General features: G+C 44.5%; 1 protein-coding gene across 1 annotated transcript; it reads right to left on the reverse strand.

Moving 5' to 3' along the window:
- Positions 1 to 1,702: 1,702 nt before the first annotated feature.
- baz1a (bromodomain adjacent to zinc finger domain, 1A) lies at positions 1,703 to 16,067 on the reverse strand. The gene is made up of 30 exons (XM_084742948.1): positions 15,814 to 16,067; positions 15,400 to 15,546; positions 12,735 to 13,013; positions 12,435 to 12,596; positions 11,882 to 11,986; positions 11,060 to 11,147; positions 10,764 to 10,929; positions 10,379 to 10,548; positions 10,183 to 10,278; positions 9,882 to 10,020; positions 9,543 to 9,674; positions 9,070 to 9,387; positions 8,766 to 8,931; positions 8,202 to 8,327; positions 7,988 to 8,083; positions 7,794 to 7,956; positions 7,444 to 7,682; positions 7,133 to 7,353; positions 6,880 to 7,010; positions 6,646 to 6,791; positions 5,866 to 6,011; positions 5,333 to 5,404; positions 5,123 to 5,205; positions 4,798 to 4,962; positions 4,329 to 4,549; positions 4,107 to 4,256; positions 3,840 to 4,021; positions 3,533 to 3,720; positions 3,334 to 3,421; positions 1,703 to 2,337 (listed from the first exon to the last, which is right to left on the reverse strand). The coding sequence occupies exons 2-30, from the start codon at positions 15,510 to 15,512 to the stop codon at positions 2,162 to 2,164; spliced, it is 4,527 nt and encodes a 1,508-aa protein (XP_084599074.1). The 5' UTR covers positions 15,513 to 15,546; positions 15,814 to 16,067; the 3' UTR covers positions 1,703 to 2,161.
- Between the last annotated feature and the right edge of the window lie 1,226 nt (positions 16,068 to 17,293).

The following is a 17,293-nucleotide window of genomic DNA, read 5'->3' on the forward strand; positions in this document are numbered from 1 at the left end:
TGTTTCAGTTCCTCAAGGTGATAAACTGTTTGAGGTCAGCACTCAACTGGGCTGCAACCAATACCGATTATCAATTATTTTAGTTGTTTGGGCCATTAAATATTAGAAGATGGTAAAAAACTGATTGATCTTGTTGTAAAATCGGATGATCAATCTGCTGATCGCTTTTTCCACTAATCGATTGGTTGTTTGGTCCATACAGTGTCAGAAAATATTGATCTCGCCCTCAGATGTCGTTTTGTCCAACAGGAGTAAATAAACCAGAGCATATTCACATTTAAAGAGTGATTTTTTTTTCTCTTAAATGACTCAAATTGATTATCAATATAGCTGATTAATAATGTAACATGTCAATATCAAATCAATATCGCTGTTTTCTGCAGATATTTGATTAAATGTTGAATTAATCATGTAATTTAATCTATAATTGTGTTTTTTTTCTTGAGATGAACCGTTCCTGCTTTTCTTTGGATAAAATGATTTTTCAAACTGAGGCAGAACCAGGAGGCGTGGCCTGTATGACTCAGGGGGAGGAGTCAGCATTGATGTTAAGTGGTGACCTCATTAACAGTTTGATATCTTGAGGTTAAAAAGACAATCAGGCTGTGATCTCTGGAAGTCTGTATCTAAACGAGACCTGAAGGTCTGAAGCTCGTTAAGAAAGTCGGATTCTCACCTCGTTACCGCGGGAATCAGACTCCGGTCATCGAAATGACTCTTCTTTATTTTCAGGTTCAAATCAAAATGAAATAAAGATGAGCATTACCTGAGCTTTCAACCTGATCTCATGGACTTTGCTCAGGTGTCGACACATGACCCCCAGTAGGGCACGTTTGGGGCGTTCCATTTAGCTCAGAGGGCAGAAGATGGAGCTGGGAACGATGTCACACCTGAGATGACCGTGCTTCAGTCAGAAAAGAAACTTTTTTTTTTGTGCTTATTAAGAAACCTTTACGCAGCGGTTTGTGCAGACAGATGCTGCAGCAGCGATAAACAGCAGCCATCTTGGATTTTGAGGTCGGTGTTGGTCAAGTTTCTACGACTTTTCCGGTCTGAGATCTGACCCGTTCAAATTTTGAATGTTCGTCTGTGCGCGTCACCCGTTTTCACATGTTTGGACCTATGTTTTTCAACTAGTAATCAATCTGGCAATAATTTTTCCACTAATCAATTAATTGTTTGGTCCATAAAAAGTCAGAAAGTATTGATCAGTGCTTCCCAAAGTCCGAGACGAGGTGCAAAAATAGGTCCAAATGTGAAAACAGGTGACGAGTCAAAGATCCGACCTGTTGAAATTTTCCCACTCAGAACGCAGAACTTCCGAATTCCACCGTTTGGTCACGTGATGACGGCTGATCATCTGTGATGCTGCGGTTGTTCTCAGGTGAACTCGGCTCACCTGAGCTGGTTGAAAGCTCAGGAACAGTCCAGCAAGATCGAACCTTAAAACATTTTGTTTGAAGCGGGATTTAATCCGATTTCTACTTTGATTCGGAGATAAATAAAATTCTGGATTTTCATCGTTTGTCAGGTGATAAACAAATGATTTCAGGGACTTCCAGGTGTTTGAGCTGCAGAGCTTGTTGCCATGGTGACACCTCTGTTTCAGTAAAAACCAGCTGCACTGTTTCGTTAGAAAAGATTTGTCTTTTTTTTTTTGTCCCTGAGCGAAACACAAACGGCCTGATCGTCATTGTCAGTGCAAAGCTCCAGTTTATTTAGTGGTTTTTGCTTCTCTGGAAGAAAAAAACTTGTTGGGACTCTATTGTCTGTCTCTATTGTCCCCTACTGTCCTACAGCACCACAGGAATGTCTGCTACATGTCCACCATCTGTCCACACAGACAGACAGAGAAATATCAGCCCTGAACATGGGGTAAAAAAAAAAAAAAATCTACTCCACAACATTTCTACACAAACTCAAACTACTTTAACCAGGAGGGAGCAGCTGATCATGTGACCAGTCAGCTGATCGCTGAGAGGAGAGAACAGGTGTCTCAGGTAATCTTCAGTCATCATAAGTCTTTAACGTCCCTCTTCATGACCTCTGACCGACGGGGTCACAGGGGTCAGGGGTCATGAGGGAGGTCAGTCCACCTCGCCCCTCACGTGGACCAATCGGCAGAGTAGATGACGGTGAGGTCATCGGGGGTGCGTTTGGCTCAGTGTCGGGAGCGTTTGGCGGGCGGGGCAGCGCCGCGCTCTGATAGGCCGAGTCTGCTGAGCTCAGACTGGAAGAACTGCTGCAGGCGGTGTCCGGCCTTCGCCTCGTTAGTGTGACGATGGTTATACTGGAGACAGTTGGAGAACATCAGGTCTACGTCTGAGATGAACTCACCTGGAGACACACATCACTTCACTTTGTTATTTGTTTCAATCAGTGACATAAAAAATTATTTTTCAATCATTTTAATAAACGTCTAAGCAACTTCTGAAGAAACTGTTGACTTTAATTTGTGTGAAGAAGCAGGTGAAGAGTTTGAACAGATGGAAAAGTGGGAAAGAGCCTGATCGGTATGAATAAGAATGAAACATTGAATATTTTATTTTAGAGTTTAAATGGCCAACAGGAAGTGTGAAAGAGGAAACGGTGTTAGTTGTATGAATAGTTGAAGAAAAAGGAAAGGGATGAAGGATGCAAAATGAAATATTAGCTGAAAGCTGAACTACAGAACTGGCTTTGATTTGTAGGAACGAGGAGTCGAACAGTGTTTGATTAGTATGAACAGGATTTAAATTCTGGAATAAGAACCATGATGAATGAAACACGTGGAACTCGTTAAGGTTTGAGTAGGAAACTGAGAGTATGAGGGAGTGGATAAGAGTGTGTGTGTGTGTGTGTGTGTGTGTGTGTGTGTGTGTGTGTGTGTGTGTGTGTGTGTGTGTGTGTGTGTCTGTGTGTGTGTGTGTGTGTGTGCCTGTCTTCTCTGTGTGTGTGTGTGTGTGTGTGTGTGTGTGTGTGTGTGTGTGTGTCTGTCTTCTCTGTGTGTGTGTGTGTGTGTGTGTGTGTGTGTGTGTGTCTGTCTTCTCTGTGTGTGTCTGTCTGTGTGTCTGTGTGTGTCTGTGTGTGTCTGTCTTCTCTCTGTGTGTGTGTGTGTGTGTGTGTGTGTGTGTGTGTGTGTGTGTGTGTGTGTGTGTGTGTGTCTGTCTTCTCTGTGTGTGTCTGTCTGTGTGTCTGTGTGTGTCTGTCTTCTCTGTGTGTGTGTGTGTGTGTGTGTGTGTGTGTGTGTCTTCTCTGTGTGTGTCTGTCTGTGTGTCTGTGTGTGTCTGTGTGTGTCTGTCTTCTCTGTGTGTGTGTGTGTGTGTGTGTGTGTGTGTGTGTGTGTGTGCTCACCTGCTGTCTGATATTCACAGTTGTTGACTTTCTCTCTGATGGTGCTCAGAGCGATTGGATTCTTGATGATGTCATAGTAGTCTGGGACCTGCAGACAGATGTTTGACAGGTGTTTACACGTATCCAGGTGTGTGTGTGTGTGTGTGTGTGTGTGTGTGTGTGTGTGTGTGTGTGTGTGTGTGTGTGTGTGTGTGTGTACCTGAGTCCTGGAGACGAGCTTCATGAAGGGCCAGCTGTCCTCATGTCGGACCAGCTCCACGGTCAGCTGCTCACAGGCCGACAGCTCGTGGACGCCGTGGTTCCTTCCAGAGGAGCGGCGGCTCGATGAAGATGAAGAGGAGGATGACGGCAGGACGGGTTTGGAAGGTTTAGAAGGGGGAGACACATCTGGGGGAGGAACAGAGGGGAGACGGTACTGGTTTTATTAGTGTATACCAGTCTGGACATCTGATGTCTGTTTCCTGCTTGTGGATTGGTCGTTTCCAGTCCTCTGATTGGTTGCTCACCTGTGGGCGGCGGTCTCTTGCGGGCCTCACTCTGACCAGGTGAGGTCTTGGTGTTTCCGTTCGGCAGCAGGATTTCACTGCTCAGACGGGAGCTGACCCGACCTCCAGAGCGGACCGCAGCTTTACCTCCGGACGCCGTGTTGGCCTTCGCTGTGGGGGGCGTGGCCTTTTTCCCTGAGGACCTGTGATTGGACAGAATCTGTAAACTGGGAAACAGAGTCAAACTAAACTGGGATCTTCAGCAAACTGGGATCAACAGAGACTCACTTGGAAGCTGATGAATTTTTCCCTGCTGAGGCGGCGCTGTTCTTGGGCGTGACCTGCTGGTTCTTGCCTTTAGGGGGCGGGGCAGGTTGACCTTTGGGCGTGGCCTGTTGGTTCTTGCCTTTAGGGGGCGGGGCCTGGCTCTTCTTGGCACTGCAGACGCCCACAGATGTCAGAATCTGCTCCGACTTCAGACAGACAACGTTGAAATATTTCAACACTTACCCGACGACTTCTTCTTCCTCCTCCTCCTCCTCCTCCGACTCCGACTCCTCATCCGACTCCTCGTCTTCGTCTTCGTCTTCCTCCTCCTCCTCCTCCTCTTCATCGTCTTCCTGCTCATCCTCCTCGTCCTCATCAATGGAGGAGCGCTGACGGGACGGGACGCGGCTGGATCTCTGTTTGGGTCGACAGTCTGGACAGAACCAGTCACCTTCTGGAACCAACTGACACACAGAACACAAACACACACACACACACACACGTGGTCACTGTTAGCACGATGCTAACGTTGAAAAACAAATCCACTTTATTTCTAATCAGAGTTTGGAAAAATCTTGAAAGTGAGTTTTACTAGACTAAAATTAAGCAGAGCTCTGTTGTACGATTAAAAACTAATCTGGAAAGCGATAAATCCAAATTATGGAAGATTTGGCAGCAACGAGCAGAGGTGGTGGGTGTGGCCTGTGTGTACCTTGAGGCGGGGCCTCAGACAGTGGGTATGGTGTCCGCGGTCACAGCCGTCGCACAGCAGCATGTTGTCCGCGTCTCCTTTGCGTCTGCAGATGCGACAGCGAGCGTTGAGGACGGAGCGAGACCAGAGGACGCTTCGCTCGAGGGTGGACAGATGGACGAACACCTGGACACACACATGACATCAGCACATAAACACACACACACACACACACACACACACACACTCTGTCAGAGGTGAAGAAGAAATTTATCTGAACACAGAACGACAAAACATTATTAGCCAATCAGAACTGAGCCTTCGGGATGTGTGTTTTTTTTCTGACCTGAGACAGACTCGAGCAGGACTGCAGAGACTCCCTCCATCGCTCCAACACCGTCTTACTGACCCGACCGCTGTCGCTGCCGTCTGACAGACAGGTGGACAGAGAGACAGACAGAATGTTTAAAGTGAGTCTGTATTTATCTCTACCGTCTCCAGGATGTGTTGTTGCTGTCGTTTTTATTCTGTCAGCTGACATCAGAGGAAGTCGTACCGTCGCTGGTCTGGTCCTCGTCTTTCTTCTTGTTCTTCTTCGTCCTCTGGTCTTTCTTTGACTCTTCCTCACCTGTGGGGGGAGGAGACAGGTGTTATACCATGTCAAACAGTAACTTGGCGTGTGCACACATGTTAATAACTAAAATGTATAAAGCTTTAAATATAAATAGCTTAATTACTTAAGAGACCAATTAACAACACGTGACCTGTGCATTCAAACACACACACACACACACACACACACACACACACACACACACACACACACACACACACACACACAGCATGATGCTAACACTGAATACTAATCTTTGTTAGTCTAGTTTAGGTCTAATCAGAGTTCAGTAAAACTAGGTTTCAAGATTTTGATAACCGAATGAACCAAAAAAATGTTTTTCAGTGCACATAAAAAGTTGCGTGTTTACAACTTTAAATTAGAGTCAGTGCTAACTCCGTTTCCATTCGGTTCCACTAGCATGTTGCTAACGGGCTGCTGAGTATTATGGTCTGCAGGACTGGAGGGAGACTCACCCAGCGGAGCCTTGAGGAAGCGCCTCTCGATGCCTTGCTCGATGTTAACGAGAGCCTGAGCCAGGACTCGCACCGCGCTGCTGACCACCTGAGGAGTCCCGCCCCCGCTGCACGACGTCACGCCGTCTGACCTCAGGTCCTGCAGCCTGAAACACACGCACACGTTATTTAACACGCAATATAAAAACACACTTACTGAACAAAGAACAAGAAGATAATTCAGATGTGGAAATGTTTTCATCAGATTAAAGCTTCACGATATGAATAAAAATTTAAAAAGTTTTCTTCCTTTGACGATTAATCTGTCAAATATTCTCTTGATTAATTAATCCTGTCACAATCTGTTAATTAGTTTAGTTAGTAGTGTTAGTTTCCAATTATCAATTAGTTGTTTGGTCCATAAAATGTTGATCAAAGTCCAAGATGACTATCCAGATCCCAGATTCTCAAACACAAGCTCCCTCTGGTGGAAGAATGAGAGAAATATACTTTTTAAATGAGATAAATATATTGTAAAAAAAATGACAAAATTTCTTATGAAACTACATAAAACCTGAAATCATTTAAGTTTAATTTAAAAATAAGTTTTGTAGAAATGATCGTGCAGGAGAGGAGAAATCTGTGGTTTTGATTTTAGTGCGAACTGTCCCTTTAGGTTCTCCTCTTTCATGGGACCAAACCTTTGAGGCTTCCTGTGTATTTTTAATTTTGAGGTAAATAAAAGTTGTTTTTTGAAACTCCGCCGGTCCCTCACACCTGTCTCTGTGTGTGTGTGTGTACCTGTCTCTGGCTCTCAGGTGTGCAGGTGAGTCCACCTCCATGGCCTCCACTCGTCCGTTCATCCCTCCGTTCTCTCTCCCGTCGGAACACAGCAGCTCATAGTTTCCTGCTTCCAGCGCTGAGCGCCACACCTGTCTGTCCATCGCCTGGAGACACAGAGACAGACAGACAGGTGAGTGTGGTGTCACCTGCTGTGTCTGCTCTTCACCTGCAACTCTGTGCAAGTGGCCGTACCTTCAGAGTTCCCAGAGTTCCCTGGTGGATTCGGTCCTCGATGTCCAGCAGCAGGTCCCTCAGTCTCACCTCCATCAGAGTCTCTGCTGCAGCAGTGCATTCTGGGACAGATCGGGATGACTCCGGATCATCTGGACAAACAGGACAGGTATGTCTTTACAGGCAGTTCACCTGTGTGTGTTCACAACTATGTATTTACCTGTGTGACTGTATTTACCTGTGTGACCGTATTTACCTGTGTGACTATCTTTACCTGTGTGACCGTATTTGTTCCTGTCAAAGTTCTGTAGCAGCTGTTGCAGTCTGTCTTTCTCCTGCAGCAGCGCCTCCTTCAGGCTGCTCTCTCGGTGCCCTCGAGGGTTCAGAGCTTCGATCAGCTGATCCACCTCCTCCATCGAGCTGTAGAAGGACCACTGGTTGGGACGTTTGACCGGCGGCCCACAGGTGTTGATGGGGGCGGGGCTTGAACCAGTACTGTACAGAAGGAAGGCGTAACCATCATTAGAAACCTCCTGAGCTCTTCACGTCTCACACTTGGGACCAGAAGAAGACAGAGGGACCTACCTTCCCTCTGCCGGCTCCTCTTTGACCTCGTCCTCAACCTCCACCTTGGTTGTGGCGTCCTGTGCAGGTTTTGGCCGCGGCTGCAGCATGTCCTCTGTCAGGCCGAAGCAGTCGTCCTCTACAAACAGAGTCGAGGCAGAGGGGAGGAGCCAGTAGCGGCGGTACAGACGGTCTCTGCCCAGAGGCAGCAGACAGGTGCGGGCCGCCGCCTTCTGGATCCGCTCCTGCAGCTCTCGAACCTGCGAGGTGAGACAGGACAGTGATGTCACTACAGGGAAAATCAGACACAGACATCACCTCTATAAATATGATGAATAATGTCACGTATGTTCAGCGTGTTTGTCTCAAACCTTCTCCTGTTCCTTCTCCAGCTCCTCTGCAGTCAGGGTGGTGGGGGGGCAGGACGGAGGTTTGGGGTCAGGGGTCACCAGCTGCTGTTTTTCTTTCTGGTTCAGTTTGGCTGGAAGACAGAGGACAGACTCATGACTCAGCAGAGAGACAGAGGACACACTCCTGACTCAGCAAAAATGAGGAATGAAAACAGTTGACGTATTTTATGTTTTCACCTTTCATCTTCTTCTTGTTGGATGAAGCGTTTTGCTCCTTGTCTTCCTCTGTGTTTTGTTCTGCAGGAGTCTCACTGGACACAAACATGTTGATGTGTTTGAACTGGTTTTATTTCCTCGCAGTTTGACATCTGGACTTTTATCAGAATTACAGCAGTTTAAGTTAAAATTTTACGCCAAGTTTTCCTCTACCTTTTTGTTTGGTGTCCTTTCACCTCCTGTTCCTTCAGTCTCTCCTCCTGCTCCCTCAGTTTCTCCTCCTTCTCCTTCAGCCTCTGCTCCTGCTCCCTCAGCTTCTCCTCTTTACGAAGACGAACCCTGAAGAACAGTAAAGGACGAGGAAGAGGAGGAGTCACCATTCTGGTTCAGACTGATTTTGTTTAATTCATCTCATTTTCATCTTGAATGAACTTCAATACGATACACCTGTATATACCTGTGTGTACACCTGTACTGTGTATACCTGCTTATACTGTATGTACACCTGTATATACCTGTATGCACACTTGTATATACCTGTGTGTACACCTATATATACACCTGTGTGTACACCTGTATATACCTGTGTGTACACCTGTATATACCGTATGTACACTTGTATATACCTGTTTGAACACCTGTATATACCTGTGTGTATACCTGTATTGTGTGTATACCTGTTTATACTGTATATACACCTGTACTGAGTGCACACCTGTTTATACTGTGAGTACACCTGTATATACCTGTGAGTACACCTGTATATAATGTGTGTACCTGTGTGCGGCCTCTTCTCTCTCGCGGCGGTGTTGTTCTGCTTTGATCTCTCTCAGTTCCTGTCTGGCAGCCTTCTGCTCCTCCACACAGTCTTCAATCACGTCTCTGCTTGACTCCAACGTCAGCAGCTTCCCCACCAGAGCCTGCAGGATCCTCAGCTTCTCCCCTGAACACATAATCAATGACTTATCAATAACTGATCGGTACACATCCAGAGCCTGCAGGATCCTCAGCTAATCAATAAGTTATTGATACTGATTAATAACTAAATCAACCCCTGCTGTCTGATTGGTCATTTGCTGACCTGGCGTGAGGTCATACACCGCCGTGCTCGACAGCCTCTTCAGCAGTGCCGGCTCGGCCAACCGCAGCTCGACACACGGGTCGTCCGTCAGCGAGATGCCCTGCTTCTGGTAGCGGAACTTGACGTTGCCGTGGTAACAGTCGGCGCCGGACGCCAGGATGTGCAGCCGCAGGATCTCCGACAGCGTGCAGCTGTCCAGGTCCAGCTGCTTCAGACTGCAGCCCTGATGCAGCTGAGGCCAGGCGGCGGCCAATGAGGCAACGGCGCTCAGAGCCGACTGAGTGACATCAGAGTCGTCGTCCAAAGCCTCCGACAGATCTGCACATAAACAAGACACACATTGTACACACTAATGTTTCTCACGCGGCGTCACGGGCGACATTATATGAAGCTGCAGTGTCTTGTTCATTTTGGTGCTTCTAAACTACGGTGGCTCTGCAGGGTCAGACAGTAAAAACACACACTGGTCTCACCTTCGGCCTGGTCTTTAGCCACCTCCTCCTGCTCCTCGTCCAGAGCCTGAAAGATGGCCGACAGGAAGAAGAACAGCAGCTCACACAGAGGACCTTCGGGGTCAGAACCCACCAGAGCCTCCTCTAGAACCTCTGTGGAGAGAGACAACATCTGTTTGAACCGACAGAACATCCATTAGAACCGACATAGCATTTGGCAGAACATCTACTGGATCTACAGTGTTCATCGTACTGCGACAGGACTGACACCGCAGCATCAGAGTGACCCAGACTGGGAGCAGAACCATGTAAGGAACCCCAGGTTTCTGGTCTAGTTATGTTTAGAGGAATGGTTCTAACCCAGAGAGACGCCGTCAGGAAACTCGTCCTTCAGATCGAAGACCTCACCAAACGCTCGCAGGAACTCCAGAACCATCAGAGCTTCTCCGAAGAGCTCAGCCGGAAGACGAGTGCTCACCGAAACTGGACTGGGGAGCTCCTGGTAGAACCGACACACACAAGAACAGAAGTGGTTCACGGGAGAACACTAACACACATGGTGTGGTTCGACCTAACCTTTATTTAAACAGGTCAGACAGACAGAACAGAGTCAGTGACAGGTCCAGGATCGGTGAACAGATACTATGATGCGTTCACTGACCTTCAGGTCTTCACACTCCATGTCTTCTCTGGGTTTGTTCCACAGTTTCAGTCTTTCGGCGTATTTCTTCTTCTCCTCCTTCAGCTTCTCTCGTTCCTGAAAATCAGATGAAAAAAACATCTCAACTCTCAGTGTATTATTCTGTAATATAATTTATAACATTTTATTTAAAAGAAGTAATTATTATTTCACTCACCCTCTCCTTCTCCAGCTTCCTGCGCTCCTTTTCCTCCCTCCTCCTCTGTTTCTCCTCCTCTGCTCTCCTCCTCTGCTCCTCCTTCAGCCTCTCTCTGTCCTCCCTCTCCCTCCTCTTGGCCTCCTGCGCCTCCTCCTTCTCCTTCTTCATCCGAGCTCTGTCCTGAGCCGCTGGCGCCATCTCCTCCTGCAGCAGCTTCAGCTTCTCCGTCGCCTTGTGCAGTGACGAGCCCGCCTGCTGACACGTCACCCGCCAATTAATAAACTGATCAGATATGTTACTGATCAATAACAAACACTTTGCTGTGTAGACGGGAGATCTGTAACACTGCTTAACAAAATATAAAGTAGAAAACTAGAAATTACATACAACTAAAATAACAAACATCTCAATAAAATAATGATGCATTTCAACAGCGTCACTTTCACCTGTCCAGGTGAGCCACGCCCTCCACCTTTAGAGGGAGGGCTGAAGGGGAACAGGGGAGGCTCATCAGGGAAGAACTGAGAGAAGGTTTGTTCAGACAGCCGGTACTTCATCACTGTGGAGGGCTGAGAGACAGGAAGTCATCATCATCAACACACAGGAAGTCATCATCAACAAGCATGTCAAACAGTGTGATGACCCGGTCGGGGACTGGCTAAACTGGTTAAACTGGTTTTGGTGTTGTGGTCGTCTCACCTTCAGTATGATGGTCCCATTCTGAGGTTCACAGTGTTGCTTAAAGAGCAGCTTCAGTCGCTCTCTGGACACAAGACTCTTCCTACGACTGAACACACAAACACAACATGAACACGACATGAACACGACATGAACACGACATGAACACGACATGAACACGAACACACCACAAACACAACATGAACACGACACAACATGAACACAACACAAACACAACATGAACACAACATGAACACACCATGAACACAACACAAACACAACATGAACACACCACGAACAAAACACGAACACAACACGAACACAACATGAACACACCACGAACACGACATGAACACGAACACACCACGAACACGACATGAACACGAACACAACATGAACACAACACAAACACAACATGAACACACCACGAACAAAACACGAACACGAACACAACACGAACACGACATGAACACGAACACACCACGAACACGACATGAACACGACATGAACACGACATGAACACGAACACACCACGAACACGACATGAACACGACATGAACACACACAGTAATCTTCAGTCCCTCTGGGTTCTGTTCTTATTGGTCAAAGTGAATCTTATTTAAAACTGATGTTTTGTTTGTAAAAAATATTTGAAGTTAAAAGTTGAAAAGTACAAGTATAACGTAGCACAAACTGAAATATTCAAGTAAAGTAAAAGTACCTCCAAACTGTTGGCCTACTGAAGTAAAAGCACATACTTTCTGTCCTCCTCTGCAACAGGAACACACACTGAACACACTCACGACCTGGATGATGTCAGCGTTTCCATGTGACCCTCCTCACCTGATCTGATTGGCTTTGACAGTGAACGGTTCGCTGTGTTGGTTCTTCATCATCCTCACTGTGTATTTAAACACTGACGGACTCAGGGGCTTCTTCTTCTTCCTGTGCACACACACAAACACACACATATTAAAACAACCACAGATTTATTATTTCGTTATCCCTTTTTTATTCCACACATTCTCCTCTCTTGTCAGAACCTGCAGCCTACACTACCCACAATGCAACTGGAACACTGACACTGTATTAAAGTTACAACTTAAAAATGTGCGGCAGAACTCTACTCTCTGATTGGTCAGTTCAAACAGCAGACATCACAAAGTTTCAATAAATATCACAATCTTATGATCCGTTTCCATGACGACAGCATAGTCACACCAGTGAAAAGGGTCTGAAGTCATGGTGGTGGTCAGAAAATATTGACGAATCCCAGATTTGTGCCTAAAAAGTTCACACGCACGGTTTGCGAATGAGGCCCGGTGCGTCTGCCGAGCCGAACGATCATTTCTGACAGCCGATATCGTCACAGCCGGGCGACCTTTGACCTACTGACCCGTTCATCTGTGCGGTGGGGCTCTGGAAAGCTTTGCTCTCGTCGTCGCTGTCGCTGATGACGATGGTGTCGTCCTCAGCTGGTTTGGCGTGGCCGTTCGCAGTCGGCACTCCGTTAGCACCGGAGTGAGGAGAGTGAACCTGCAGGATCTCGCATGCATGTCTGCAACACACACACACACACACACACACACACACACACACACACACACACACACACAATTATGATGCATGGAGTCATGTTTGTGTGTCCTGATGAATCCAACACTCGCTCTCTATTTTCAGGAGCTCATCAGAGTACCTGGCTCCATTGCGTCCCATGACGTCCACCGTCTCGCCGATGAAGTAGCGGTCTTTGACGAAGGTGTAGACGTCCTCGCACAGCTCTGACAGTCTGCAGCGTCGACTCAGCGCGGCCAGGTGGAGCAGAGGGACCAGCAGGGACGCGGGGAAGTTCTGCAGGCTTTGCTTCGCCCGCCGCTCACTGTCCACCGCCTCCAGGTAGGTGAGGCCCGCCCGCCCCGTCAGGGCGCAGCTCCACACCAGACTGTTACAGAGGATGGTCCGCTCAAAGAACTCACTGAGGAAGACGAGACGTAACAGATTAATCCAGAAGACGTCATCTTGGACTTTGATCAACACTTAATGGACCAAACAACTAATAGATTACTGGAAAAACTGATCGCCAGATTGATCACAGGTGGAGCGCACAGACTTTTGGACAGGATTAAATAATCAACTCAAATTGTTTTGTGACAGAACATCAATGAAAATCGTTTTTATTTTTGTTTCATAGCAGCATTTTATGTATCTTTGTAGAGATGCAATCATTAATCGATTATTCAATCACTCGCCAAATATTGTGACTATTGATTAATCTGTTTGAATAATTAAATCAAAAAGTTTTCCAGCAACTTAAAAAAACTAAACCCGACCATCAATCAACATGAGGGCGAGTAGATAATAACCGAACTTTCAGTTTAGGGTGAACTATCCCTTTAAGACAGATTTCACGACCGTACAGGTAAAAAAAGTACAAAGGATATGAAGGAAAAGTCATGTTGGTGATTTTTTTTTCCCCCAAAACACTTTTAAAAGTTTAACTAGACACTCTGAGGAAACTCTGAAGTCGACCACTGAAGTTTTTAAGAGTAACTTTAACTATAATCCAACTTTTAAGACCCGTCAGAATCATATTTAAGAATTTTAGACTTTTTAAAGAACTCGCAGAAACCCTGTAAACAAACCGATAAAAGAACCGATGAGGTCAAATTTGAAAGATAAATGCCAAATGAAGTGAAGCACACAGACGGGTTGATGAAGAGGAGGAGGAGGAAGAGTTGGAGCATCTTCCATCATGAATATGATTCAGGTTTAAAACAGCAGACAACAAGCAGAAAACAATAATCTGAGATTATTAGAATGAGATTTTTTTCTCCTATTTATTATCCCAGTTTTGAACATTAAGTGTTAAAATATCGGTGTACCAGGGCCGAGCGATTTGGACAAAATCAAATATCAAAATATTTTCGACCAAATATCTCTAATATCAACATTGTGACATTATTGTCGGGATGATTTTAATGCTATTTTGTCTCATACTTTTGAGTTTTATCTTAGAATTTCAGCTTTTTACGTCATAAATGTGTTGAGTTTCATTCATTCGTTTTCTGTAACCGCTTATTCCATAAGGGTCATTGTGGTGAGTTTGTATCTTATAATTCTGACTTTTTCTGTAATTATTTCCCCTTTTTAATTTCATAATTATGACTTTTTTTAATCTCATAATTTTGATGTTTTATAGCATGATATTGTGTTTCTCATAATAAAGCCTTTATCTCATGATTATGACGTTTTAGCTCATGACTTTTTACATCTACATTTGAATTTTTATTTCATGATTTCCAGTTTGTATCTTAGAATTCTGACTTTATATGTAATAATTTAATCTTTTGAGTTGTAGAATGATTACGTTTTATCTCAGTGTGACTTTTAACTCAATAATTTTGATGTTTTATAGCAACATTTTGTTTTTCATACTTTAAATTCACAATTATGACTTTCTCAGCTCATAATTTTGACATACTTTCAGTTTTCTGTTTTATTTTCTACCTTCTATCTCATAATTTCGCCTTCATTAAATTTCATTATGACCTATTTGTTTTTAATCTCTTTACATTATCTAATAACAACATAATAATAACACACTTTTGACGTTTTACAGCATAACTTCGTTATTTATAATTAAGAGTGTCATAACTTTGACATTATGTCTTAAACTCGAGTTTTTCTGTTTAATTCTCTACATTTTCTCTCATAATTTCGCGTGATTTTAATCTCATAATCATGTGTGACTGCAGGCCCATGTCACTCGGTTCGAGTCTCGACGGTAACCGCAGACCTGTGAAAGTTCTCGCGAGACTTCACACCGGAGCCCAAAACTTGACGTTTGTGTGACTCTAACCAGGTACTTTCTGAACGTGACCCTCCACGGACCTGAGCCAAAGCATGAGTCACGTGATAAAACAACAGCCGTTTGGAGATTGAGACGACACACACAAATCTCGTGAGACTTTCACAAAGCAAGTGTTCCCTTCTAAACACGACGTCAGTCAGCTAACGGCTAACACCAACTGAGCTAACCGCCGACTGACTGACAGTTAGCAGCTAACAGAGCTAACAACCGTTAGCTAACAGTCCCTTTAGCTCGGTGAGCTAGCTAACAGTACACCTGTCCCCTTGTGACCTCAAGTACCTGTGTGGACCGGTTTCACACCTGTGGACGGACACTCTCAGGTGTGTGCGTTTTGTTTTTTTGTTTTTTAACTTTTTAAATAAAGTTTTTTTTTTTTGTTTTTGTTGTTGGAAGTTTTCCAGTCGACCAACTGTCAGTCAAAGTTGTCTCGCGGCTCAGCGAGGTCAAGTTGCTCTCAGGTAACAAACACAGGTGAGCCGTAGAGACTTACTCGTAGGTCCTGAAGATCTCGTGTGTAATTTTACAAAGGAAGACCTCCTCGTCGGGTCGGAGGTCTGGAGGAGGTCTCTGTCGGATGAAGGCTTTCCTGTGGAGGAGCGGCATCTCTCTCAGTCCGCCGCCGGCCGCTGTTGCTGCTCTGCGGGCACAAAAAAAAGGAGGGAAATCGGCTCACAAAGACCGAAGCAGAGACACAGACCGGGACAACACGACCCAGAGACCACCGTCAGTCTGGACCCGGAGTCCTGGTGTTAAAGATGCGGAGCAGAGACCGAGCAGAGAGCCGGAGCAGGAGCCCGGGGAGCGGAGCGGCTCTTTTGTTAATATCTGCCCACATGGAGATGAGACGTTCACTGTCTGACACACTAACTGACTCCGTTCAACCACACAACATTAAAAAACTCACCTTCTGCCGCCGCTCACACTCAGTAGAACCCCGTAGAACCCAGTAGAACCCGGTGTGTGACGGCCCGAACCGAGTTGTATAACGACGAAGAGATAATCCGCGGTACAAAGTGAAGAAGAAGAACAAGTCCCGGGCTGAGAGCAGGCGGCTTGTTGACCAAGTTTTCATCACCTTCACGGACCCGCTGCAGGCTCGGAAACTTCAGCTCTCCTCCGTTTAGTTCAAGAAGTCAATAAAGAACTGTAGGGTGGTGAGAAGTCTGTGACTGTTTACCGATATTTCTCTCATATTACTGTAAATTTGATCAGTTCTGTTTGACTAATTAATTCTGTCTTTATCTCATAAATTAGATTTTTTATGATTAGAAATAAATACGTTTGAAGACATCCCGTTGGACTAAACATGGACATGTATACAGCTGCAGCTGTCAGGTTTTTTCATAGTTAATTAATTGATTGATTATTTTCTGGATTCATTGAGTAATAGTTATTTGTTTTCAAAAAAATTGCGAATAACCCAAGGCTACGTCCTCAAATGTCTTCTTTTGTCCTCAACTAAAAAAATATTTAGTTTACTGTCAGAGAGGTAAAATCGATTGTCAGGACAGTCGTCGATTAAATTAACAAGTGATTAATTGATAAATCATTGCAGCTCTAGATGTATAGAATTCAAAGTACTGCAGCTACTTTAGAGTCATGAAGCTATAAAAAATAAATGTGGAAACATAAAGGAACGATTTTAAGCATTTTCATTTATTTTTGCATTTATATTTGTTTGTTTATATTTTTAAAAATATAGATTTATTTTTGCATACAAATGACTGTACTTTTGTCTAAATATTTGTATTCATGTTTTATATAATGTAATAACTTTTTTCTGTTTATTATTATTCTGTTATTGGTTGAATGTATATGTTGTCCAAACTGTGCTGTTTTTTTGTCAGAACATAATGCAAATCGTTTTTATGTCTTGTCTTATAGACAATAAACAATTATTAAATCAATCAGCAACTATTTTGATAATCAATTAATCTGTTTGAGTAATAAAAAAATTCTCTTAAGCTTCTGAAATTTTCAACTAATTAATTGGTGAGAAAATACTCAACAGATTAATTGATAGTGAAAATAATAGTTACAGAAGGGACTTGAAAAACGAAAAATCAGTTTGGACCTATTTTTCAACTGACAAGATTGTGACAGGATCAATTCACTGATTAATCATTTTTAAGAAAAACAAAGTCAAAACTCTGATTTCAGCTTCTTGAATGTAGATTGTTTTGGTAAAAAAGTTTTATTTAAAGTTTTATTGTAAACTGCCTCCATTTCTCATCTGTGTCTCAAGTGTTTGATGAGTACACAATCATATCCTCATTGATCAGTCAGACAAATATTTTCTTGATGAATGAATCATGAATTCATCATTAATGAGTCGTTTGGTCCATAAACTGTCAGAAAAGTGAAACTTCTCCATCACAGTTTGT

This window comes from Lutjanus erythropterus, chromosome 18 (assembly GCF_056507025.1).
Source record: "Lutjanus erythropterus isolate fLutEry1 chromosome 18, fLutEry1.hap2, whole genome shotgun sequence".
Taxonomy (NCBI): Eukaryota; Metazoa; Chordata; class Actinopteri; order Lutjaniformes; family Lutjanidae; genus Lutjanus; species Lutjanus erythropterus.

Excerpts from the sequence above, each read along its gene's own strand:
- baz1a (XM_084742948.1), bottom strand. The coding sequence starts at position 15,512 with ATGCCGCTCCTCCACAGGAAAGCCTTCATCCGACAGAGACCTCCTCCA. Across the intron at positions 9,388-9,542 it reads GGCTAAAGACCAGGCCGAAG|ATCTGTCGGAGGCTTTGGAC; the intron begins GTGAGACCAGTG and ends GTTTATGTGCAG. Across the intron at positions 8,084-8,201 it reads AAAGGACACCAAACAAAAAG|TGAGACTCCTGCAGAACAAA; the intron begins GTAGAGGAAAAC and ends GTTTGTGTCCAG.